The 27,555-nt window shown below is 31.3% G+C and overlaps 1 protein-coding gene across 3 annotated transcripts in view; it reads left to right on the top strand.

The window, feature by feature from the left end:
- The window catches only part of Kdm2 (Lysine demethylase 2), a 174,673-nt gene that overhangs the window by 100,970 nt on the left and 46,148 nt on the right, over positions 1-27,555 (top strand). For all 3 annotated transcript variants that reach the window (XM_085820405.1, XM_035369126.2, XM_035369127.2), the window contains exons 4-9: positions 577-623; positions 703-875; positions 1,424-1,530; positions 3,893-3,986; positions 21,168-21,321; positions 26,279-26,394. In XM_085820405.1, coding sequence (XP_085676531.1) covers positions 577-623; positions 703-875; positions 1,424-1,530; positions 3,893-3,986; positions 21,168-21,321; positions 26,279-26,394 — 691 coding nt within the window. The remainder of the gene's footprint in view (positions 1-576; positions 624-702; positions 876-1,423; positions 1,531-3,892; positions 3,987-21,167; positions 21,322-26,278; positions 26,395-27,555) is intronic.

A 27,555-nucleotide genomic window follows, 5' to 3' on the forward strand; every position in this document is an offset into this window, starting at 1 on the left:
AAGGCTAGTGTTAATAAATAATTTTAATGGCAGTTGATTAAAATGCATTAGCAGGCATATCATAATATATAACTATTTCAGTTTTATCAAAATTAAATATTTTAAACTAAAGTGTAAAATAAGCTGCTGTGAAAATCTTGTAGGTAAATTTTTAGATTTTATAGAAGATACATGCTAATGTAAAATTTAAAATTAGACTCTATAAAATATTCCACTTTAGACTGCCGTAAGTGTTACGTAATGCTATTGATTTTGTGAGTGCCTGAAGTAGGGCCCTCTGCTTGGGGGGAACTGTACAGTCCCCCCATCCCCAATAGCTGAAAAAGATATAAAGGTTAGTGCATAGACAGATTTTATTTCTGCAGTGTGCATATGTTGAAAATTGAAAATAGATGGTGATAAAAAGTAGTAGATACTGCATTTTAACGCTTCTTGACACTGCTTAAGACTTCCTAACTTATTGAACAGTTAAAAGCTGCCTATTTTAAACTTCTGTTTTCTTTCTTTTTTAAAAATTTATAAAGACCTTTTTGATTAAAAAAATTAATTCTGAAATATCTGAATTTTTCATTATAGAATGCCAAGTGCCAATTTTACTGTGAATGATGTCCGCCAGTGTGTGGGTAAGTATTTTAGCTAATAATCTGTAGCTTACAATATTTTGTCTTAGGATTTTAGTCTTGTATGTATTTGTAATTACAGGTAGTAGAAGAGTTCTTGATGTCATGGATGTCACAACCCAGAAAGATATTGAAATGACAATGAAGGATTGGTGCAGATATTTTGAGAATCCTAACCGTGATCAGCTTCTAAATGTGATTAGTTTGGAGTTCAGTCATACACGATTAGAAAACTATGTTGAATCACCAACTGTGGTTAGTAATTTTTCAATTTTCTTTTAAAAGATTAATATTTCATTTAAAAACTGTCGTGCTTTTTAAAATGTTAAATAATATATTAATAATATATTTTAATATAACTTCTTGATAAAATATATTTGATCTCAGAACTATAAAATTGTGAAAAGTGAGTAATTTCTGTATGCATTTTTAGTTACGTATTTTATTACTTTCAAATTACTTATGTACAAGAAAAATTTCATAACATTTCATCCAGATAATTTGTGGTTATTTGATTTTGGTGCAAGATATTTCGAGCCATAGAAATTTATAAATTTTTTAAATAAATTTTTGTACTTAATAAAATTTCAGTGTGTTTTTGAAATTAATTTTAAATAAATAAAAAAGTATTTACAAATTCTGTAAATGCTTCTTATAATTTCTTTGCTGAAAATTAAAATTTTCTTCAAAAACATTTCTGTTCCATTTTTTAATTATGCTGTTAATTGGTTAGAATTTAAATGCATATTCATGTAACTTGATTATTTTATTTCGATTATGTAGAAAAAAGATTTATCTTCTAGGTCAGGCAAGTTGATTGGGTAGATTGGGTGTGGCCCAGACATTTGAAAGAAAGCCAAACTGAAGGAACAAATTCCTTAGATGAAATGAAATATCCCAAAGTTCAGAAGTTTGTTTAATTTTAATAATTTTCTCATGTATATTATGTAAGTTATTAAAAACGTTCTGTTCCAATATACAGTCAAAAGTCGTTAATCTGGAATTATCTATAATCCGGACCTTAAAGCTACAAACTTTCTGCGCATGTGCATATGCGCATGGCGCAGAGCGCAATGAACTGAAAGTTGATTTGTCAGCGCTATCCTTATCTTCAGATGTTTTTATATTATTCGGCTTATAATTATTCATGCCATCTTCAGATTTCTCAAACCGTATATATTGGTATAAATTTCAAATTCTCATTAAAGGGGAACATCGCGGCGTGCAATGAACTGGAAGTTGATTTGTCAGCACTATCCTTATCTTCAGGGCAGATGTTTTTATTTTATTCGGCTTATAATTCCGTACTAAATGTAGTATTTCATCTTGATGTACTCCGTCTTTCATGTGATTTAAATCAAATTCCTCGTCATTATAAATATCACTAATACAAATCAAATAGTTTTCTGGTTGCAATTTTCTAATTTCGACTATGCATAATGTACGCTTTACGCATGCACACGAAACAAATGTTTAATAAAGTAAACAATTAAATATTAAGCTTTTTTTTTAATTTTGATACCTTTAGATCATAATTGCTCTTTATTTCATAAATTACGGTTTCATATTTTTAATGTTATAATTTATGCATGCCATTTTACCAGATTTAAACTGATGACCTATAATCCCAGGGTTCGTAGCAGTTCTTACAAGTGCTTATAAGTCCTTATATTTGAAAATAAAATATAAAGGTCCTTATAGGTGCTTACTTTTTCTTTAAAGCCCTTATTTTTTTATTTTTAGTGCTTTTCCCCCCTTTTCTCTGCATTAACACAACCTATGGTGCGTGCTCCACGTGGTCAGTTCATATTCGTGTTTATTATGATCATTATGCTTATATTATGAGCATATGAATGAATATTTATAATAATATAGTTTCAGTAACTGCTGAAGTATAGATAAACTTCCAAAAATGAGTGTGTTTTTATGCAGATTAGCTTTCTAAGGAATAATATTCGGAATGGCTTAAATAAAAGGAAAGTAATCGAATAGTCAAAATAATTTTTTTCCCCCAATACATTATACAGTACGGAGGTTGGGAGTTTCTCCCCTTTCTCCGCAAAATCTCTAATATTGAAACAGTGGTCTTTTTTTTTTTTTTTTTTTTTTTTTTTTTGTCACTGCCCAATCTGAATTGAATAGGACTAAAAGTTTTTGCAGTCTACCCAGCCTAAGCAAATATTGATTCTATTCTGGAAATTTAACGCAGTCTGTTGAGAATTAGAATCAGAAACACCCAGATTAGTAAGTCTCTTTCTTTTCCTTTATTCAGTTCTTTATTCTCCGAATACCGGCAGCTGTTGATACCGATTGCGTAATATCACATGTGGAAGAATTACGCCGCACATATTGCGCAATAAAGTTTGCGGTATTTTTCAGAGATAATTAATTTTGATGTTCAGTCCGAGATTTGTTTATGAACACTTAAAAGAGTTTTACTATGCTTTCTAAGCAGAATATTTCTCAGTTCCGTTGGTCTATTTTTATATGATGCACATATCGAAATGTCAAAATCAATTATTTAGCCGAGAAATCTAAAGAACGGCTACTATCTCCCCCACTCCTCTTTTTCCAGTTACTATCTGGAATATTCGACAATTTCCGAATATGTGGGTTAGTTAAGCTTTTACTGTTAAAGGATGACTGCATGAAGCAATTTCCCGTCTTCTGATTTCAGAAATGTGCCTCTTTTTTACTTAATTTACTTTGCTTGGAATATATGTTAAGGGAAAAACTGTTATGCAATGAAAATTTATAAAATGTTCAGAATTTTGATTTAAGTTAAATTACTTAAATATTAATATGAGTGGGAAAATAAATTGTATTTATTATTAGGTGCCGAACAAGTACAATTAATATGGCTTATTATTATTTATTTTCTATATTTTGAACTGAAATTTCAATGCTCATTCTCTTAATAAATATTGCATTGCTCATATTTTAAATTACAAGTCTAATTTTTAAGGTTATGCAGTTGTATATAATGTAATTAGACAGGTGCTTATTTTTTCCTTAAAATGTGCTTGAAAAGTGCTTATAGGTGCTTATTTTTTTAACTAAACTGTGGCTACGAACTTTGAATCCGGAAAAATCGATAATTCGGAATCGCCGAAGTCCCGATGAGTCCGGATTAAAGACTTTTGACTGTATAACTTTAAAAACTTTCACTTGGAAAGAATAATTTTATTTAATTGCTTTAATTGCATAAGTAATAAATTTTTCCGTTTCTGTCCATAAAATTTTAGACTGATCACATAAAATTGTAAATTTAGGTACTGTTTAATGAGTGTGAAGGGCTGTTACACTGACTTCCATATTGATTTTGGAGGTACGTCTGTGTGGTACCATATTCTCCGTGGAAAAAAGGTAAACTTTATTATTTTTTTAAAATAAAAACCTAGCTACTGTAAATCATTTTAAAATTTATTACTGTTGTTCTGCCATTTATAATTTATTTTAAATTTAATTTTGGGATTTAACTAATCAAAATTGTATTAATTTTTTATGTTATTGAATAACGTGTAATTTTTGTGAAAATAATGCAGAATAGAAATTATTATTGTGTTATTGAATTTTCTCCTTTGATAGAGAGCTATACACAGGGTGCCTAGCACTCCTTACAAGTGCTTATAAGCTTATTACCTTACGAGTGTTTATAAGCTTATGGGTGCTTATAAGCTTATTACCTTACGAGTGCTTATAAGTGTCCTTATATTTGAAAGCCTTATTATATATGCTTACTTTTTCTCTAAATCACTTATTTTTTGTTTTTAGTCCTTTTTTTAATGTATGCGTCCCCCCCCCAATATCAAAGCCGAAACTGAATAAACAACTTTTCTCCCTTTTCTGGAGCATCAGATGGTGAATCATACTCCTGAAAATAGCTTTTCTCTGTGAGACATTGACGTAACCTTTGATTCGTATGAGTACAGATAGGTGCACGTTGTTCTATTGTTAAAAGAATTGTGAAAGGGGTAGAAAATTCTGTTACATTCCACATTCTTTTCCTCCCACCCACAGACTATATACGTTTGAATTCCTATCAAGAGTTTAATAATTTGCATGGGCGGGGTCAGTTCATATTCACGATTATTATGGTTGATTATGATATATGTATGAATAATTTTATTTGAATTTATAATATAATAATATATGTTCAGTAATTGCTGAAGTATAGATAAACTTCAAAAATAGGTAAGTGTGTTTAACACAGATTGGCTTTCTAAGGAAAAATATTCTGAATGGCTTAAACAAAGTGAAAATAATCGCAAGGCCATGTTGTGTTCACAGTGTAAAACTGAAATCAACATCGGAGAGTCTGCTTTATGTCTTGTGTAAAGTCACCTGTGACACTTAAGTGACACATGGATTGTAAGTAAACATTCTTTTCTATTTAATTATTATTAATTCTGATGTGTGAAATTGAAATCTGCCATGGACTGCTGATTTATTAATTTTATAAATTTTCATTTTCTGCTTTCTAAAAGCTTTTTTTGTACTATTCTTATATATCCTGCCTTCCTATTATTTCTGTATTTCATGCGTATTTTTGAAGTTGGGAGTTCTGGCCTTACATTGCAATTTCCTGCTAAAGCATTATACAATACGGAAGCCGGAGGGGGTCATCCTAAGATTCCGGATCCTTCCCTTTCTCCGAAAAATCTCGAATATTGGAATAGTTACAGTTCACAGCAAAGCAAGCAATGGACCCCCCTTTTTTTGTCACTTTCTAATCCGGATTGAATAGAACTAAAAGTTCTGCGATCTGCCAACCCAAGAAAAGACTGATTCTATTCCAAAAATTGAATAGGCTGCTCAAAATTAGAATGAGAAACGCTCCAGATTTGTAAGTCTTTCTTTCTTTTTTTTTTATTTAGTTATTCATTCTCCAAATACCGGCAACTGTTGATTTCGATTGTGTAATATCATATCATGTGCGTAAAAATTAAGGCACACATGTAATGCAATAACGTTTGCGATATTTTACTAAGGTAACATTTTTATATTTAATCTGAGATTTGTTTATGAGCACTTAAAAGAGTTTTACTGTGCTTGTTGAGCGAAATATTTTTGAATTCCGTGGACTATTTTTATATGTAAATCTAATTTTACAATCTATATGATTCCGATCGCGTAATAGCACACGCGGAAGAATTAAGGCGCACGTTTGTGATACTTTGCAGAGATAATTAATTTTGGTATTCAATCTGAGATTTGTTTATGAGCATTTAAAAGAGTTTTACTGCACTTGCTAAGCTGAATATTTTTCAGTTCAGTCAGGCTATTTTTATATGTTTATATTTTTACAATATGTTTGCAGTGATAATTGGGCTACAGATTTATTATTATTTTTTTAAATCGAGCAATATTTGTATCTGCTGAATGTTAAATTAAGATCTTAATGATATTTTCTATTCTAAGTATTGCGATGCTACGAAAAATAGAGATATTCTTAAAAGGTTTATTTAATGCATATATCAAAATGTTAAAAAAATTAACCAAAAAATCTAAAAAACTGCTACAGTCTCCCTCCTCCCCCCTCATTTTTCAGTTACGCTAGACTATCCGGAATTTTCAGATATTCGGCAATTTCCAAGTATGCCGGTTAGTTAAACTTTTATTGTATAAAGAAAGAATAACTGCATGAAGCAATTTCCTGTCTTTCCGATTTCAGAAATTTTCCTCTTTTTACTTATTTTTACTTCAATTACTTTGTAATATCTGTTAAGGGAAAACTATTATATAATGAAAATTTCAAAAGTGTTCAGAATTTTGGTTTAAGTGAAATTATTTAAATATTAATATGAGTGGAAAAATAAATAAATGTACAATAAATTCTATTTATTTTTAGGTGCCAAGCATAAAACATTTCTGAAAGGGAAAAATACAGCTGAATAACAAGCTTTTTCACCAAATCAAATCCTCCTGTTAGTGCTGCACCTTTCAGTTCTCCAAATGTTATTTGTACTTCACAAAATTCAGATAGTCTAGATTATGCTGTAGGAGCTTCAAAAGATGTTTTGAGCCTTAAAATTTTGTGGTGTTTGAAAGTGGTGACAAGTCATTACTCTTATAGATCTAGCAGAGATATGATCAAACTTTTTACCAGCATGTTCCCTGACAGTGTTATAGCAAGGTGCTTTTCTTGTAATGAGAGAAAACTTGCTTATCTCTGCTATTTTGGATTAATTTGGATAACTTATTTTCAGAATCTCATGTAAGACAAATTTAAGGAGCTATCCCACTTTACCTGGTTATTTGACGAGACTTTGTATAGTGTTGCAATATTTTAAATTTAAATTAATAAACATAAGAATACATTAATGTGAGTGGATTATAGTTTAACCTTTATTCAGCAGTCAGCAACATAACACAGCAAAAAGTAAAATGAGAAAGTTACAATTACTGTTTGCAAGAATGCAAGAACAAAATGCGAGCTGCACATACGATCTGCGCATTGCGAAATAATATCTCACAGACAGGCAGAGGACTCTGGTAGCCGAAACATTCTGCACCGTCGTTGAAACATCGTTTCAAATCTAAATGGCTTTTACAAAATGAAATAATCATAACAATATTAAATTATGGAAAAATGTGCCATCAAAATATTCACAGGAAAACATAATATGAAATTATAAAATGATACACAATTATTCTCAAAACAGATGCACAGAAGCCTTGATACAATTCAGGAACTTAATTATATTTAAAGCTTTTAAAGTGCAACGTTATAATGCTTTAGAAAGGGGGGAAACTTAAGCACTGATAGGCAAAACACTAATTTTGTGAATTGGTCTTTTGAAAACTCCATTATCAGTTTTGAGCTTCACAATACGCGCAATATTATCTGAGCTAGGAAACACTTCCATTGGTTTTCCTCTTCGAGATACAAAGCGCTTCAAAGTGGCAATAAATGATTCTGATGTTAGATTACCTATTAATTCAATATGTATAGTTCTTGTAGTGAAACACACAAATATACAAATGTAGCATTTCATTGATTTTACTCCTTGACCTTGCCTGGGTTTTGCTTGAAAGGGCCCGGTGTAGTCAATTCCAACCTTGGAGAAAACCTTTGACGAAACGACTGTAGACGATGGTAAGTCAGACGTTATCTGGGTAGATGTTTTAGCTCGTACAGGATGACATTTCACACATTTGAAAATCTGTTATCTTACTATTGACCTAGCGTGGATTATCCAATATTCTCTTAAAATCACTGATAGCAATAGTAGGGGCCAGCATGAAGATGGGATTCATAAAAAATGATTCACTATAATCTGGGTTATGTGGTGTTTCGTGGGCAACAAACAACATATGATATTTTCTGTCCTGCACGATGTTGGATTGTCTTAACCACTTGCGCTACGACTAAACTTCATGGTTGCGGTGCCGTGCGCTACAATATAACAAGCAGTAAAGTGTCTCATTTACGCCGCTCCGCGTCTGTGAGTGCAATCCAGAGCTGTAACTCGAGAAATAAACAATCTCCATTCCTATCGATAAAGGGGTTCAAAAAAAAGGATCTTACTATTTGAGTTTAATGGTTGGTTCTTCTTCAGAAGATTATATTCATTAAAAAACTCATCCATTTGAACTACTCTAACAATTGCATTTCTAGCGTATTGCAATTCTTCGGTTTTAAGGTAACCCTTAATCCTTGTTGCGGTAGATTTAGCTGAATTATTCGCAAACCGAAAACACCATGGGATGATTCTTTTAAGTTTCAAGAATGATGAAATTTCATTAAGGACTGGAATTTGCAAAGCGACTATTCCAATTGAACAAGAAATATTTTTCCGTTGTTCCTTTAAAGACTCTTCTGAAAATGGTAAGTTGATAGAGAACGGAATGTTATTTGAATTAAGCCACTGAGGACCTGTCCACCACAAGTCATGAGTAGAATGCTCTGAAGGCAAAAGACCTCTTGATGAGCAATCAGCTGGATTCTCCTTTCCTTTTATGTGATTCCAATGCGATGATGGTAAGACTGATTGAATTTCTGAAACGCGGTTGGTTACAAAGGTTTGCCAGTGTGTGGGTTCTGATTGTATCCAGGACAAAACTATCATTGAATCACTCCATGCGTAAATACTGTCAACATGAATTTGTAATGAATTCTGCACAGCTTGAACCAAATGCACTAATAGAACTGTAGAGCAGAGTTTTAAACGAGGAATAGAGATTACTTTCAGGGGAGCTACATGAGTTTTTGATGTTAGTAGCTGCACCGAAACTGAAGAATGATTTGAAGACTTTAAATAAATCACTGCGGCGTAAGCTTTCTCTGATGCGTCACAGAAACAATGAAGTTCTACATTTGTAGATTTGGGCAATAATACTCTCCTAGGAATATGAATGCATTCAAGATTTGCGATGTTTTCACAATAGATTTTCCATCATTGATTGATTTCATCTGGTAAGGGATCATCCCATGAGATTTGTAATTTCCACATATCTTGAAGCAAGATTTTTGCTTCAATTATAAAAGGTGCTAACCAACCAAGTGGATCAAAGATTTTCGAAATAGAAGATAAAATTATTCTTTTAATAGAATGCTCTCTGTTTTCGAGATTTTCAAAGTGACAAGTAAACTCGTCTTGCGTTGGATACCACTCCAAACCCAATAATTTTATTGATTTAGTATCAACTACTGTACATGAAGAATTTGAGTTTCGAGCACTCAAAGCAGTTTCCAAAATCGAGCGATCATTTGTACACCATTTATGCAATTGAAAGCCACCTTTTTGTAAAAGTTCACTTAGTTGTGAAATTAACTCTACTGTGTCTTCTACTGTGTCTGAACCAAATAGGACATCATCAATATAGCAATTGTGTAATATTATTTCAGCTGCCTTTGGGAATTTAGCTCCTTCGTCAATTGTTAGTTGTTTGAGTACGCGAGTAGCCAGGTATGAAGCGGAAGTAGTGCCGTACGTAACTGTGCACAACCTGTAAGTTTTAATCGGCTTCGATGGATCATCTCTCCAAAATATTTTTTGGTAATCGCGATCTTCATCATGAATTTGAACTTGTCGATACATTTTCAATAACTCGCTAGTAATAGCTATGGGATAGCACCTAAACCTCAAAAGAATAGTAAATAAGTCATCTTGTACTGAGACCATTCATTAGTGTGTCATTAAGCGATATCCCTGATGTAGTTTTGGCACTAGCATTGAAAACAACGCATAGTTTTGTGGTAAGACTTGATTCTTTTAGCACGTGATGATGAGGTATATAATAATGAAAATTTACTTTATCTAGATTATCATCGGATAATTCTTCCATGTGTCCAAGTGATAAATATTAGGACATGGAGCCTTTATATTGTTGATATACTTCAGGAGTTTTTATTAGTTTTTGTTCCATACTAAGAAAGTTGCACAAGGCTGATGATCTGGAGTTACCTAACTCATTTCTTTTAGTCTTGAATGGCAATTTTACTGAGTAACGACCATTTTCACTACAGACGTGATTTTCAATGAAAGGGTTTTTACACAATCTTTCCTCTTTAGTTAAAGGTTTCGATGTGGGAATTTGTTGCAAATCCCAAAATGATTTAACTAATTCCTCCGTGTTTACGTTCAGCGCATTGACTAAAACCTACTTACGGTTTGGGAATTCAGAGTGTGTAGTTCAGCAATTACCCATCCTAACTTAGAACAAAATGCAAATGGAAGATTTTTGCCCCTTTTAATTACTTCTCCATTGATTAAAGTAAGGAATACGTTAACTCCTAGCAAAATATCAATTTCTTCCGATTCATGAAATGTAGGATCTGCTAAAGTTAAATCTTGGAAGCTTTCATATAAATTCAAAGGTAATGTTACACTTGGAATGTTTCCTGTAATTTTGTCTATTATGTAAGCAGATGTTGAAATTCTGTAAGTAGTATTAAAATGAGGTGTAAACAACAAGTCAACTTCTCCAGTAGTAGTTGTATTGAAAGTACCTAAGCATGACACTAATATTTTTGAATCCTATATGCTGAATCCTAAATTGATAGCTGTTTTTCGATGAATGAAGGATTTTTCACTACCTGAATCTAGTAAACATCTACAATTTATGAATTCATTTTTTGAGTTTTGAACTTTAATTAAAGCATAACTAACAAAAGTACATGACTATGTTTACCATTAGCAAGAGCTGCAAAATGGTGATTTTCATAGTTGTTTGGTTGTTTGCACAAACAGTTGGAGAAACCTCACTCAAGTCGTTTTCTGTTTTAATTTGTAATTTCGGAACAAATGCTTGTGCTTCTGGTGAAGGGAATCTAGATGCATTTTTTGGTCTGAAATTATTTTCGAAATGCAAAATGCTATGATGATGCTTAAAACAATGTTTACAAGTATTTGCACTCTTACACATTTTAACTTTATAGACATTAGACAAAAAATTAAAACAAAGTTTATTAGTCTTAACAAACTCTATTCATTTTTTGCATTGGCAAGTTTAAGAAATTAGAACACTTGTGTAAAAAAATTATCTTCTTTACAAAATAAGCAAGTAGAATTAGTAATTAGAGAAGTAACTCTGTTATACATTGGTTTATCTGATTTATCCGTTTTATTAATTAATGTATGTAACGTTCTAGCGTAATTCTACAAAAATTCTATCAAGTCATTCAACTTTGGTATTTTGTCTTTTTTTAATTAACGCTCCCACCAAACTTTGTCGAAACGTCAAGTTTTTGCAAAATAATATACATCAACAGAGTATCACTAAAATTATCTATCCTTTGATCTAATATTTCCAATGAACGAGCTATTTCGTTTACATTATCTGCTAAATTTACTATCGAGGATGCAGATTCCGTTTGTATTTGTGAAACGTTAAGAATTCTTTTAATAAAAGTAAATATCTGTTCTCTTTTATTAGAAAATCTCTCATCTAGTAAATTCCAAGCAATACTGAAATTTGATCAGCTATGGGGATTGACTGAATAATGCAGTTAGCATCATTTTTCAAAGAACTCTTTAAATATTGTAATTTTTGAGGTCCAGAAAGATTTGGATTGTTGCAAACACTAGCATTAAATAAATCTTTAAATATTATCCATTCTGTTAAATTTCCGCTAAATGTGGGTAAAGATAATTTTGGTAACTTTAAACTTTCAAAAATTGATTCAGGTACGACAGGTTTGTCTCCATTTGCGTTTAGCACCTTGTCGATCTTTAACTTACGAATAATTTTTAAGTGAACCTCCTCAGTTTTCTCTAAAATTAACTGTTCTTCCTCAACGAAAGTGTCTATTTTATCATCATCACAATTTGTATAAATTTCGCTAAATAGAGATTTGAAATCTTCCTTAAAGATTTTACATTTTCTAAGATTAATTCAGCTTCAGCATTATCTAAGTTATCATATCATAATCTATTTTCTCGATGAATTTCGTTAAATATGTTTTCAAAACTCTTTTTCGTTTTTTTCCCCCCTGTATCTGATATTTTGAAAATATTCTAAATTCTTAATTTTACTAATATTTTAATTACAATAAAGTAATGTCAAATGCAATTAGAATGCGTTAACGTTTTCACTCACCTCGAACACTGTATCCATTGCGTAACTCTTGAGAATTCTAAATCAAAAGTGCATTCTTTAACAACTTCATCAAGATGTAGAATTCTTTTTCACAAGCGCGGTTTTTTTTGAAGCTACGGCGTATGATGACCAAATTAATGTAGCGTAGCGGTATCTTAAATTTAAATTAATAAACATAAGAATACATCAATGCGAGTGACTGTAGTTTAACCTTTATTCAGCAGTTTCAACTCTAGAATACAACACAGCAAAAAGTAAAGTGAGAAAGTTACAATTAGCGTTTGCAAGAATGCAAGAACAAAATACGAGCTGCGCATACAATCTGTGCATTGCGAAATAATATCTCATAGACAGGCAGGCCCACCAGCGGCCGAGTGGTAAAGTCGCTGAACACTGGTAGTTCGGTCCGAGGTTCGAATCCCACGAACGGGCTGGCTGCATGGGCGTTTTCGTGGTTTTCCCCATGTGTAACGTGTATACAAGCCAGTTTCCCTTAGAAAGTCCTCCACGAAGGCATCCCTTCCCTTAGGCAGATAGCCCTCGAGGCTTTGCCATAATCACACACACACACACACACACACATAGACAGGCAGAGGACTCTGGGGGCCAAAACACTTTGAATATAACAAATAAAGAAAAGCAATTAGATTTACATATCAGATAGTGGCAGTCTGACCAAAATAAAGTTGTAACTCGATTTTTGACATGTTTTCATAGGACATGCAACAGCAGCTAATATTTTTGAAAGTTTTCAAATGGCAGTTAAAAAACGAGATATAAAAAACTACTATAAATTAGTGTCGATGGGCCAACTGTAAATTGGATATTTTATGAAACCCACCAAAATGAATTAAAAAAGGGATATGGCATTGAATGTATATCTATTGGTAATTAAGACACAATAACCCACCGAACAAATACTAATTCAGAAGTCAAACAACTGAAATCAGCGTTATATTTTCAAAATTTTGCACTAATATAATGAATATAATTTTGAAAATATAACGCTGATTTTTGTTGTTTGACTTCTGAATTAGTATATCTATTGGTAGTTGCAGCTTGCATATTTTGAACAGTGCTTTGAACAGTGAAATTATTCAAGATAAAAAAAGGAAAGCAGAATCAACAGATGAATTGATTTCTCCTAAAGGAAAGAGAAGTGCGTGAAAATAAAGCAAATGAACTTTCTGAAAAAACTGAAGTGACAAGACTTTAATCTTTTAAATAAATCGGTTGAAATGTTAAAAACTATTTGTGAAAAACAAACTCTGTTGAGAGAACTAGATTCAGGCATTAATAATGAAAAGAGATAAAAGTCAAAAATAAAAGTATTATTACTAATTAATAAGCATATATGTTTTTTCTTATTTCTGGTTTTATGCTGTAAAGTATTTTGTATGAATATAATAAATATAGTTTATTATAATTTATTTTCTGCATTTTTAACTGAAATTTTATCATTAATTTTGTAATCTAGTTTAGTTTTGCATAGTTTTTTTTCCCTCTCATTGTAAACTAGTTCTGTAAATTGAACTGTTATTTAAAATTTAAAAGATAATTGTAATTGTTTTCTGTGGTTGAGTAATGCTCATTCTCTCTTATTAAATACAGTATCTGTCGTATTTTAAATTACAAGTCTAATTTTTTTTTAAAGTTCTGCAATTGTGTCTACAGGTGCTTATTTTTTTTTCTTAAAATGTACTTGAAAAGTGCTTATAGGTGCTTATTTTTTTTAAACTTAAATCTGGCTACTAACCCTGTATACAGTAATCTGTGGAATGATCTGAATGAAATAGTATATGTAGTGAATCCTCTATTTAATATTTCAAAAACTAGGAACTGATAGCCATATATGTAGGGAATTCCCTCCCTTTTTTGTGGTAAGTAGAGAGGCTTGTGTTAAAATCGATGAAGTTGATGCCGAAGATTTAAAAAAAAAAAAAAAAAACTGTTGCAGTTGCTTTATACTTTTTTACTGCACCTTCACTACTGTACATTGAAATTCTCAAACCATGAGGAAGCACACCAAAGGTTGATAATGATTCAGCATACCATATTAGGCTTAGTTGATTTGAGAATAATATTAAGGACTGTATTTTAATGCAAAAGTTTTTTGGGGGGGGGGTGGAGGATACTTAACATCATTTAAAAAAATAAATAAACTACTGCTCGAATTTGTGGAAGGTGCATGTCAAGATTTGCAGTTAACTATAATTCCTATCCAGTACTCGAAGAACGTGTTTCTCCTTTGTCCCCTTCAGGTAGGACTGATGAGAGATGAGATGTGCATTTGTAATTGAAGTTATACTTAAGTATGTAATATAGTCAAAATGTAAACAAGGAAATAAATTTTATTACTAAACATATTTGCTGAGGTAACAGCTTCAATTTAATCACTTTTTTGGGGGGGGAGTGTAATGTTACATAAAATTTAACATATTATTGACCAGAATGTAAACAAGCAGATAAGAGGTTAACAAGTAAAATGAAGTCATTCCCCTAGTTTGTCTCCTGCAATTTGATTAAATTCTTCACAAATAAACGATATGTGAGTGAATATCTTGAAAAGAGTATCCCATCGAAATAGCCCAAGTTATAAAGAGATGCAACAAAACAGCTTAGGATTAAATAGCTCTAACAAAATATCTTTTTGAAGTAAAAAATTATCATATAAGAATACATGAGAATAAAAATAGCTTTTACGTGGTATCCTGTCAAAATAGCACTAGCCTAAGTAACTGCAAAATAGTCCTGAAGGAATATGACAAGACTAAATATATAGTTTTTATCTAAAAGAGCTCAATAAAACATTTCATATTCAAATTCTGAATAATTATTAAAAATATATTTTAAGAACTAGATATGCAATATATATTAATATGTCATTACACAAAGCTGAATTTCCAGATTGAATACCATGAAGTCCATATTGTTCCATGTTTGCATAATTTTCCACTAATGTTTTTAGGCATCGATTGCATTTTACATATTTACTTTTGAATGCATCTGAGTTCCAAATGCCTGCAGCGAGGCGAATTTCCATCATACTGTGCTCTTTCTGGAAGTGTTTGAGCTTGTAGATGGATGGTAGTAGTTGACAGTTTGCTGGAAGACCATTGGCAGCAACTGAAGGGCATTCCATTGTACATATAACAAATCATGGTTATGCTCAGTAACTGCGTCTTATTATCCTTCCCAGTAATTAATAACAGTTCATCTGGGCAGTTCTCATATACTTCTATAACATCATTTTCCAGCACAAAACTCAACACTAACAACATTTTTATATGGATGTGTGCATTTTCATTATTTATATGAAATTCCACCAGATTCAATTATTGCACTTTTTTTTTTTTTTTTTTTGTTGCATAAAAGCTTTCGAAAATGAAACAAAAAAGCTAAATTTCGGTGTTAATAAAAACTTCTAATACTGTATTTTAAATTACGTTCTTGTAATCAATTAGTGCACTCATTAAATGCAAAGTTTCATTCAACTGTAACAGTTTTTTGAAATATGCAAACATATGTTGCTTCAGTTCTTAACAATATATAGACTTGGAATGTGTAACACTTTGCTATTAATTCATGTAACATGCATAGTGCAGGTGAAACTCTAAACAAGCCATCAATACACCATTGGTGATTCTATTCCAATATTCTCAAATTTTCTTCTGTGCCAAACATTAGTATTCGATCATGATCGTTTCCTCCAGAATGCCACAGAATCTAATATATGTTCCTTGTTGTATATCATCTGAAATGTCAATATTGGCAATAATTGGAGGGTTTTTTTTATATGGAAATGCTATTTTTCTTTGTGTATGTTTTACACAAATATCTAGGTAATATATGAAAGCCAGCATTTTATGAGACTAATTTAATACAGTCAAAAGTCGTTAATTCAGACACCCATAATCCTGACCTCAAAGCTAAAAACTTTCTGCGCATGCGCCGCATTGACACATGCGCATATGCGTTTACGTGTGCGCGTAAGACCTTTACGACTGCGCATATGCGTGTGCGCAAGTGCAGAATACGTTTTCGCGTGCGCGTTTTATGTATAACGGACGGTATAAGCTAAAATTATCTAATTATCTATTTCAGTTAATGTTGATGATTGCGTTGTTCCTTAATCTTCGAATTGGATCCGGTTTATGATTTTTTGCAGACTGTAAGAGCAATTTTATAAAAGTAAGCTTGAACTTTCGATTATGTCAAATAGAATTTCCGATGCTGGAGCTCCCAAAGGATCTACAAAAAGAAAGTATGTTTCGATGTCCATCAAACAAAAAGTGCAATTGCTGCAAAAAATGGATAAAGACATGAAGAAGGTGACAGAGAGGTTAGGGAAAACGAAAACATTTCAATTGACAAGTTAGTCGGTATTCTCGGCACAGCAATTCCGGGACTTGAACAGCGGAACTTTGTAACTGAACAAGAAATTATGTCTGTTTATAGAATTAAAGAGAAAGTATTATCACATAAAATGAAGCAACTTAAACAACGTACGTTGAAAGAAATGTTTAATAAAGTAAACAAATAAATATTAAGCTTTTTTTTTTTTTTTTTTTTTTTGTAAATTTTGATACCCTTTAGATCATAACTGTTCTTTATTTCATAAATTACGGTTTCATATTTTTAATTTTAGAATTTCTGCATGCCATCTTACGAGATTTAAACTGATGATATATAATCCGTAATCGCCGAAGTCCCGACGAGTCCGGATTAACGACTTTTGACTGTATCTTTTCCACATTTAACTGTAGGATAAATTACTTTTCTATTAGTTCATTTTTTGTTTTATGAGATTTAAGTCTTTTTTTTTTTTTTTTTTAATACAGATTTTAAAATTTATGTCTTATTAAACTTCAAAATATGCGCCGCCCAGGCGGTATCGCGGTTAGGGAAGCCTGACTGTGATACCAAAGGGCCTGGGTTCAAATCCCGGAGAAGGCATGGTTGGAACTGTCCATCCTTTTTCATAGGAGGTGATGGTGGCCCACCTATTAAGTGCCTTCGTAATAAAGAGACCTCCCCATCTGGTCTTATATAATTTAATGGACTGGGTTACACTGTAACTGTTCACAATCTGCCATTAGAAAAAAAAAAAAAAAACTTCAAAATATGCATATCATTATAGCATGTACCGTATATTTTTGTGTATGTAATCCAAGAATTTTTTGAACTTGTCCTAAAGTTAAATTATGAGGGTCGGCTTACATGTGGATCTGCTGATGTCGGAAAATATATTGGCACTTTTCCGTTAGCCAGGTGCCAGTGTTAAACTGGAAAATGTAACATTTTTTGTTACCTTAAATTTCTTAAGTTTATAATAAAAATTTAAATGAGTTATTTGTTTTATAATTATGTGTTATTTTTAAAATTATTTATATTGCTGGTCTGTTCCATCTTCGCCAAAATGATAATCTGATGTCGTCAAAATTTGTGTTCTGCTTTTTCCATCCTTGAATTTGCTTTTCATTTATGGAGAACTGCCGAGCAACCATACATTTGTTAGAATTTTTAGCAAATATAGAGTTTGAAATTTATAGTATAAGAATTTCTCTTCAAGCTCATATTTCAGACAATAAAATTAAGTAGCATAGAAAATAAGACTAGCTCAGATATCGTAGATCATATACAAGATTACAAATTGAAAGAATGTGGTTACTTCAGATAAGATTACTGGAGTTAAAGCTATTGTCGTTGGCATTGGGTGCTTTAATTTACAACAGTTTCATTTTATTGATATTAGGTGTTTTAAGTTACAAACATTTGATTGGAAAATATTCTGTGTGTTTTACGGTGCTTGGCAACATTTTTGCCCTCATTAGCCATTAGGAGAAAAAAAAAAAAAAAATCTGCCATGAGGATTGCAGAATTTTTTCTTCATTTTACTTTATATACAGGTTTTAATTTTTTAAAGAAAAAACAAGATCCTGTCTTATACACAGTTAGGCTTATATTCAGAAATATCATGGACAGGGTTCGTAGCGGTCCTTACAAGTGCTTATAAGTCCTTATATTTGAAAATAAAATATAAAGGCCCTTATAGGTGCTTACTTTTTCTTTAAAGCCCTTATTTTTTTGTTTTTAGTGCTTATTGTTTGCTTTGAGTGCTTTTTTTAATGCTTTTTTTTAATGAACACGCATTTTTTCCCCGTACCAAAAGCGAAACTAAATAAACAACTCTTCTTCCTTATAAAAAAAAAAAAAAAAAATGCAACGTCAGATGGTGAATGATACTCCCGGAAATTGCTTTCCCTCCCTTTCTCTGCATTAACGTAAACTATGGTACGTGCGAGAGTACAGACAGGTGCACATCGTTCTATTGGTCAAAGAATTGCGAAAACAGTAGAAAATTCCGGTACATTCAGTATTCTTTTCCTCCCACCCAAATACTACACACATTTGAGTTTCTATCGAGATTTTAATAATTTACATTCTCGTTCGGCATGGTCAGTTCATATTCGTGTTTATTATGATCGTTATGCTTATATTATGAGTATGTGCATGAATATTTATAATAATATAGTTGCAGTAACTGCTGAAGTATAGATAAACTTCCAAAAATGGGTGTGTTTTTACACAGACAGATTAGCTTTCTAAGGAATAATATTTGGAATGGCTTAAATAAAAGGAAAGTAATCGAATAGTCAAAATAATTTTTTTCCCCCAATACATTATACAGTACGGAGGTTGGGAGGTTCTACCCTTTCTCCGCAAAATCTCTAATATTGAAGCAACAGACTTTTTTTTTTGGGTCACTGTCCAATCTGAATTGAATAGGAATAAAAGTTTTTGCGGTCTACTCAACAAATGGAGATTGATTCTATTCCGGAAATTTAACGCAGTCTGTTGAAAATTAGAATCAGAAACACCCCAGATTAGTAAATCTCTTTCTTTTCCTTTATTTAGTTCTTTATTCTCCGAATACCGGCAGCTGTTCATTCTGATTGCGAAATATCACATGTGGAAGAATTACGTTTGCGGTATTTTGCAGATAATTTTGATGTTCAGTCCGAGATTTGTTTATGAACACTTAAAAGAGTTTTACTGTGCTTTCTAAGCAGAATATTTCTCAGCTCTGTTGGTCTATTTTCATAAGATGCACATATCGAAATGTCAAAATCATTTATTTAGCCGAGAAATCTAAAGAACGGCAACATTCTCCCCCACTCCTCTTTTTCCACTTACTATCCGGAATATTCAGCAATTTCCGAGTATGCGGGTTAGTTTACTATTAAAGGATGACTGCATGAAGCAATTTCAAGTCTTCTGATTTCAGAAATGGGCCTCTTTTTTACCTAAATTACTTTGCTTGGAATATATGTTAAGGAAAAACTGTTATGCAATGAAAATTTAGAAAATGTTCAGAATTTGGATTTAAATTATATAAATATTAATATGAGTGGGAAAATAAATTGTATTTATTATTAGGTGCCCAACGAATACAATTAATATAGCTTATTATTTATTTTCTATATTTGTACTGAAATTTCATCATTAAATCTTGTAATATAGTTTAGTTCTGCATAGTTTTTTTTTCTCTCATTGTAAACTAATTCTGTAAATTGAACTGTCATTTAAATTAAAAAAAAAAAAAAAAAAAAAAAAAAAAAAAAAAAAGTTAATTGTTTTCCATGGTTGAGGTAATGCTCATTCTTTTAATAAATATTGCATTTCTCATGTTTTAAATTACAAGTCTAATTTTTCTTTTAAGGTTATTAAGGTTATGCAGTTATGTATAATGTAATTAGACAGGTGCTTTTTTTCCTCTTAAAATGTGCTTGAAAAGTGCTTATAGGTGCTTATTTTTTTTAACTAAAATGTGACTACGAACCCTGATGGAGGTAGGAAGTTAGATAGAGTGGCCCTAAACCGTTTTCTCCATACCCTGCTTTGAAGCACTGGCGATCCCTCCTTTGGTGACCAAAACATTGGGTAATTTACCATTGAGTTCAATGGGTTTTGGCACGATCGGATGTAAATATTTTGTAATTAAGTCTTAAATATGCATATAAATGTATATATTTTCTTTTTGTACAATACTTCAGAGTCCTAAGTATATGAAAAGAATACATTTTTAAACAGCATTTCATTCTGAATGAAATTAAATGCTTACTTTTCACAGAACAGTTTGCTCAGAGTGGTTTAATTTGAAATATTTTTACAAGTTTTCGTTAATTACATTAGAAAACAAATCTAAGGTAATTCAATTTGATTTGGTTAAGGATTACAAAAATTAAGATCAAAGTTTATTGTATTATTAAAATTATGCATTATTTCTTTTCTATTTATAGAGCTTCTTACTAAAATACTGAAATATGACATGATTTTTTAGCTTCTAAGGCATCTTTTAAATCAAAAACTATAAGTCAATTTATAATTAATGCTCTATTCGTTTCATTTCTAATTAGAGCAAAAATATAGATTTTGCTAAAATCTATATTTTTGTAGTTCAACAGCTTAGAATTTTATAAAAACAATTCATAATCAAAATTGCTGTTGTTAGTTATCGAAAAATAACCAAGATGTGATTTTTGTGTAAATGTTACTAAACTATACAAATTGCTATTATCCATCATACTAGGAATGTTTCTTTTATGTGGAAGTGTCCCGTTTTTCGATTTCTATGGAACTGTCATGTGTCGAAATACTATCAGAGCGCTGTCAAGCGACCTTCTGAATATAAACAAACAAACAAACAAACAAAAAAAAAAAAAAAAAAAAAAAAAACACCATCTTGTGACCGAAACTTCAGAGCAGTGCTTCACTTGTAATGCCGGTTTGGCCACTCCTTCTTTTCTTACCTCCATGAGAAATATACGGTAATAAAAAGAACATAATGCAGAAAGTGTAAAGTGTTTGTGAGAATGTATTTAATTATTTACTCCCTTTTTATTTATTTATCACTAGTTCCATATAAATTTAATTTTTGTTGTCATATCTTTATTGTGTTGTGACCTAGTGATTTATTTTGTATTATTGTATTTTTTTAAGGTATTTTGGCTAATACCTCCCACAGAACGAAATCTGACATTATATGAAAATTGGGTTCTATCTGGAAAGCAAGGTGATGTCTTTTTTGGAGATACTGTAGAAAAATGTGCCCGAGTGCATTTAGAATCTGGTGACACATTTTTCATCCCAACTGGTAAATTTCTAGTTGTATTTATACCTTTAATTTTTTTTTTACTATTTTTAGCCTTTCTCCATATTACCAATATGTGCTTAAGTTACTCAACATGATTTGTCAATTAAGTATACTCATATCAAAGCTTGAGTTGTGCAATTGTCTCAATCACCTGGGAACAAATATAAAATTTTTATTTATTAAAACTCGCAATTCTTATAATGTTATTTTCATATATAAAAATATTTGAAAATATGTGTGTATACATTAATGTGTGCTTGTGTGTGTGTAATATATTAATGTGTGTTTGTGTGTGCAAGATAAAAGTTAAAACTTTAAATTTTAATGACTCTTTAAGTCTCTTATTTAATTTGATTATGTCCCATTTTTATTTTATAAATACTAACATCCTTAAAAATATCCCTTCGAATTGAATCATTTTAAAATTATTCCGTATCACAAAATTCTTATGTAACTCTCCTAATGATATATATTTACTTAATGCAAAAGGTCTTTCAGAGAATAATGATATTTAAGTTTATAAAGTCAAATTTTGATTATCCCAATAGGAATAAAGTGTATTATTCTCGACCTAACATTCACATAATATAACCTTGTATTCTACGCAGTTTCTGCTGTTGTGTATTATAAAAGTGTTATACAGTCAAAAGTCGTTAATTTGGACACCCATAATCCGGAATGATCTATAATCCGGACCTCAAAGCTAAAAACTTTCTGCGCATGCACCGCATTGACACATGCGCATAGGCGTTTACGCGTGCGCGTAAGACCTTTTACTACTGTGCATATGCATGTGCGCAAGCGCAGAATACATTTTCGCGTGCGCGTTTTATGCATTATTGGACGGTATAATCTAAAATTATATAATTATCTATTTCAGTTAATGTTGATGATTGCGTTGTTCCTTAATCTTTGAATTGGATCCGGCTTATTATTTTTTGCAGACTGTAAGAGCAATTTTATAAAAGTAAACTTGAACTTTCGATTATGTCAAATAGAATTTCCGATTCTGGAGCTCCCAAAGGATCGTACAAAACAAAAGTATGTTTCGATGTCCATCAAACAAAAAGTGGAATTGCTGCAAAAAATGGATAAAGACATGAAGAATGTGACAGAGAGGTTAGTGAAAACGAAAAAATTTTGATTTACAAGTTAGTCGGTATTCTCGGCACAACAATTAACGGGACTTGAACAGCGGAACTTTGTAACTGAACAAGAAATTGTGTCTGTTTATAGAATTAAAAAGAAAGTATTATCACATAAAACGAAGCAACTTAAAACAACTTACATTGAAAGAAATGTTTAATAAAGTAAACAAATAAAAATTAATTTTTTTTTTTGTAAATTTTGATACCCTTTAGATTATAATTGTTCTTTTTTTCATAATTTAAGGTTTCATATTTTTAATTTTAGAATTTCTGCATGCCATCTTACGAGATTTAAACTGATGATCTATAATCCGGAAAAATCGATAATCCGAAATCGCCGAAGTCCCGACGAGCCCGGATTAACGACTTTTGACTGTATCTAATTTCTCTGTTTGCATCTACTTTTCAAGAATAAAAATGGCTATATTGGCTGTGAATGCAAGTGTCTTTATTAACTGGCTGTGGTGTTTCATCACCATTTCTCAAAATTTTCAATATGTATCTATTGAGAAAATCAAAGCTGTTCATAACTGGTGTGAGAACTGGCATCAGTTTGAATACTATTACCAGAAGGAGGGAAGACCAGTTAAAAGTTATGCAAATGATTGTCACAAGTGTCATCAAAATGAAAAACACAGTGGAAGCAAATGCTGCTGAGATGAAAAAGATAACGAATGCTGGAACAACTACCACTTCTCTTTCCGTAATCAAGAGTTTCATTAAAGCCAACACTGAAGTGGTCTCTAGAAAGAAAGTATTTCTTCTGTTAAAGGAAAAATTGTAAATGCCATGAATGAGAACGAACCCTTAATAGAAGAAAAATTTCATAGAGATTTAAAGAATGTTAATCATGAAGTTTCTGCAGTTAGTTAGAGACTCAAGAAAAATTTGAAAGATTAGAGAAGAAATTTGATACTTTTTCAATTTTTAAATGACATTTTAGTCAAGGCACCTGTGAGTGACGTCGTAGGGAAGTCTGCTATGAATAACATTCTGGTTCAGTCATCTTGTCCCACAAGTATTTTGTTGTTATATGATGAGAAATCATTATGATATATATATGAAACGCAGTAGGATATGATTTTGCAGACAGATCAATAGGACTTACTCATTGAAGCCTTTTATTGGTGGTTGTTTTATGAAGAATGGTGATAGAATTTCTACAGACAGTTCTGGCTGAAAAATTAGCAGATGCTGTCACCTAAATTAATGTTTTGTTTGTGAAAAAAATTTCTCAAAGATTATTACTGAATGTAGCTTGCCGTCCAAGCCACTAAGGTTTTAGACTCAAAATGCTGAACTTCTAAAAAAAGCCATGAATAAATAGTATTTTCTTGATAATAATTCAAAATAACTTTTCTACTTTATAGCTTGACTATTTTTCGTTCAATATTTGTACTAGATTAATTGTCTGTAACTGTTGCAAGAAGTGTCTGTGATATATGATATATATCATGGTACAGATAGGATAAATAATTTTAATAAACTATTTTAAGATACTTATAGATTAATAAAACATTTTAATAAGATATTTGTAAAATTTTAATAATATATTTTATTAAAATATTATTATAAATATAAATAAAATAATGTAGATCGTCATCATGGGCTGTCCAATAAATAGCAAATATCTATATAAATAAAATATTGGGTTGGCAACTAAATTCCTGCCGTTTTAATAATGTTTGTTAAAAGGTTATTTTTCATTAAACATATTCAAGTAGTAAATTAAGAATGTATTCTCCTTTGTTGTCTACAACTTTTTCCCAATGTTTAACAAGTTTTTCAATACCTCATTTTTAGAAATCACCTGTTTGAGACTCGAAAAAGTCATCCAACCAAGCTCTCATTTCTGCATCAGTATTGAAAGAAACTTCCCGCATAGCATTTGAAAGAGATCAAAAGAGGTGAAAATCCGTTGGTGTCAAATCGGGAAAGTATGGTGGGTGTGGCCGCACTTCCCAACCATGAGTTTGGATGGCTTCCTTGGTCATATTGGTGATGTGAGGGTGGGCGTTGTCGTGCAGCAAAGGAACACCATGCTACCGATTAGGTCTTTTCTCTTAAATAGTCATATTGAGTCGTTCTATTTGTTGCACATAGAGTGCTGCAATGATCGTTTGGTTCCTTTCAAGCAATTCGAAATGGAGAATTCCTTCCCAGTCCCACCATACGCACCGCATCGTTTTACGTGGTGGAATGTCATGTTTCGCACGTGGGGTTGCTTGTTTACCGGGGCTAAGCCATTCCTTGCACTGCTTCACATTCATGTAGAGGCACCATTTTTCATCGCCAGTAACGATTATGAAGGGCGATGATAACATGACTCTCAGTAAATTTATTACATGAATCCCCTTTGCAGCCATCCCATTCAGTGAGGTTTGAACCCAGTCAAATTGTTTGTGTTCAGCTGTTTTACTGTTAAACCACTGCTGGGCTAGTATTTATGAAATTTTAATTCGACTGACTTCTCTGCTTCTGGCTACTGCAAAACAAATTATTAGTATGGTCATTTTTTATTGTATCTCAGCTCTGCTCTACATTCTGCTCATAGTTAGTATATTTCTTATGTATACTACTCATATCTAGCTAATATGGCTATTGTATGAGATGGCTTTCTGTGGTGAAGAAACATAACTTCCAGAATATTTTGTATTCTGGCATAATTTTTCAAAGATTAAATTTTGATTAGTTTTTGCCATCCTATCATTTTAAATTATTGTGTATCAACAGCTAAAATATGCATCTTTCAATTTTTACCTCTTCATTTATCATTTTTTATGTTCATTGCATGAATCAAAAACTTGGCGAATTCCCAAATTTTCAAAACTACGTTTTAAAAATCTTAAATTCATTTGTTAGCATGCTGTATTACCTCATTATGGTTTACAATTTTTTTAATTCCTTATCCATAGATTATTAGAAGATAAACTTTTCACTGTTATGTATTTTTAGGTAAGCAAACTATATTTTCTTTGAGAAAAATTGATATTTCAAGGTTGAAATATCTTCCTTGTGAGTAACATTGCTGCTTTGACACAATTCATTAATAAGAGCGTTCTTAGTGCTATTTAAATAATTTTTGATCCCAAATGCCTTTCTCTTTTCTGTGTTTTTTGTTCTTTGATTTTTATAATTCAGAAGTTTAGAAAATTGCAGAAATGATTCTAATCTTGTCACATGAACAGGTATATGGCCAATATTTACAGCTGGTAGATGCTGTCCAGTGAAATAATGGCTGAATATAAAGCACATATACTACACACATGCTTGCACTGGCTGTTTTGTGTGCATAGTAAAAAATGCGGCAGAAACAGTTGGCAGTTCTACTGAATGTTGAATCTAGGGGTGTGGATAATCAGAAAGTGCCATTTTAACTATTTATTGGACTGTTAATTTATTATAGTTATGAACAGATGAGCTTTCTTTGAAAAAACTGGTAATGTATTTTGCATTATTGTTACTACTATCTCAATTGGTATAAGTTTTGCATTAAGAGATTTATTTATGTAATATTAATTATGTATATTTTTTAAAGAATTTGTAGTATCATTAAATAAAAAAGTGTTTTGAGTGTGATATAAACTTATGCCTGTTTTTGTTCAGAATAGAATTTCATCTTAATATTTGTTTATTTTTGAAATTTTGCATCTATTGATAAAATTTAATTTTTGTTCTAAAAATTATGTTCGTCATAAATTAATTCACACAAGAAGAATTTATGTAAAATAAAGAATTTATGTAAAATAAATTCTAGTTTTATATTTTTATGGAAAAAATAAGTAGAAAATATTGTTTTTATATTAAAGGTTGGATTCATGCAGTATATACTCCAGAAGACACTCTTGTATTTGGGGGTAATTTCTTGCATAACTTTGGAATTGAAAAGCAGTTGCGTATTGCTGAAGTTGAAGATGTGACTCACGTAAGTATTTTAGATCTTTTGTTTGTGATTAATTATTTTTTAATTAATAAATTTTATAATAAACAAGTTGTAATTTTACAAAAGAATTTTTTTTAACTAGTTCATTTAATATATTGATATGTTAAAAAGTGTGCTGAGTAATTATCTGTTATTTCAGTTTTACCCACTTGAACCTTTTGTATTTTATGCATTTTAAGGTTTATAAACTGTGACTCGAGCTTAATAATCCTGAAATGTAGTTGTAATAAAGTAAGTAAGGATTTGTGGTTTTTGATAATGCAGTATGGTGATGGTATTGCACAAGCATTTATGCCGTATAGAAACTGTTTCTATAAATTCTTTTTAAAGCAAATTCTTCATGTTTAAACTGATCCAAATAGCCAGTATTAGCTCATTTTGTTGCACAGTGCTAGAAAAAGTAAGTACTGTTGTAATTACATGATTGGATAAAAGTTGTATTTGTTGTTGACTTTGGTAACTTTTTTTATTTGGCACAGCTTTATTTGATAATTTATCCTCAATTTGGTTCTTTTCAGCTGAGGAATGTCTTATGGCATTGGTTTCCACAGTTTTCTTCTTGTATTGAGAAAATATCCAGGAAAGAACTCATCCTCTCTGGTAGTTAGTAATTCTAAAATCTACAGCGTTTTTATGTAGATTGTTTTGTTTGAGATGTATGTTAAGCAGATATATAGCTATGGAGCCAAATTATTGATCACACAAATTTATGCTAAAATGATTGCTCCTCTAATAATGAGGTATTTTATTTAGTGCCTAAATGAAATTAAGAATAGGGACTCTCCACGTTTTATTATTGGGGGGGAATCAAATATGCATACGTAAAGCATAAAAAAATTTTTCTTTGGTGGCTTTGAGGTCCAGATTTTAGATCATTCTGTATATTGGATGTCCGGATCTTAGAATTTGTACTGTATATTTATACGCCTGTGGTATGTACATATGTATATGAGGTATGCATGTACATGCAACACAAACACTAATATGGTAGCACGTATCCTGGGTAGTCATAAAAAAACTCCCCCTATATACATAGACTTCAACCATTATGGATTCTCCATAGTTTCTATGAAAGTTCCTGAAAAACTACAAGCTATGGAAAAACTGCAGATATCACAGAAATAGTATTGGAAAGCAATCTGT

Source organism: Stegodyphus dumicola, chromosome 7 (assembly GCF_044657685.1).
Source record: "Stegodyphus dumicola isolate Sdum_Otavi_A_Nest chromosome 7, ASM4465768v1".
In the NCBI taxonomy this organism is placed as follows: Eukaryota; Metazoa; Arthropoda; class Arachnida; order Araneae; family Eresidae; genus Stegodyphus; species Stegodyphus dumicola.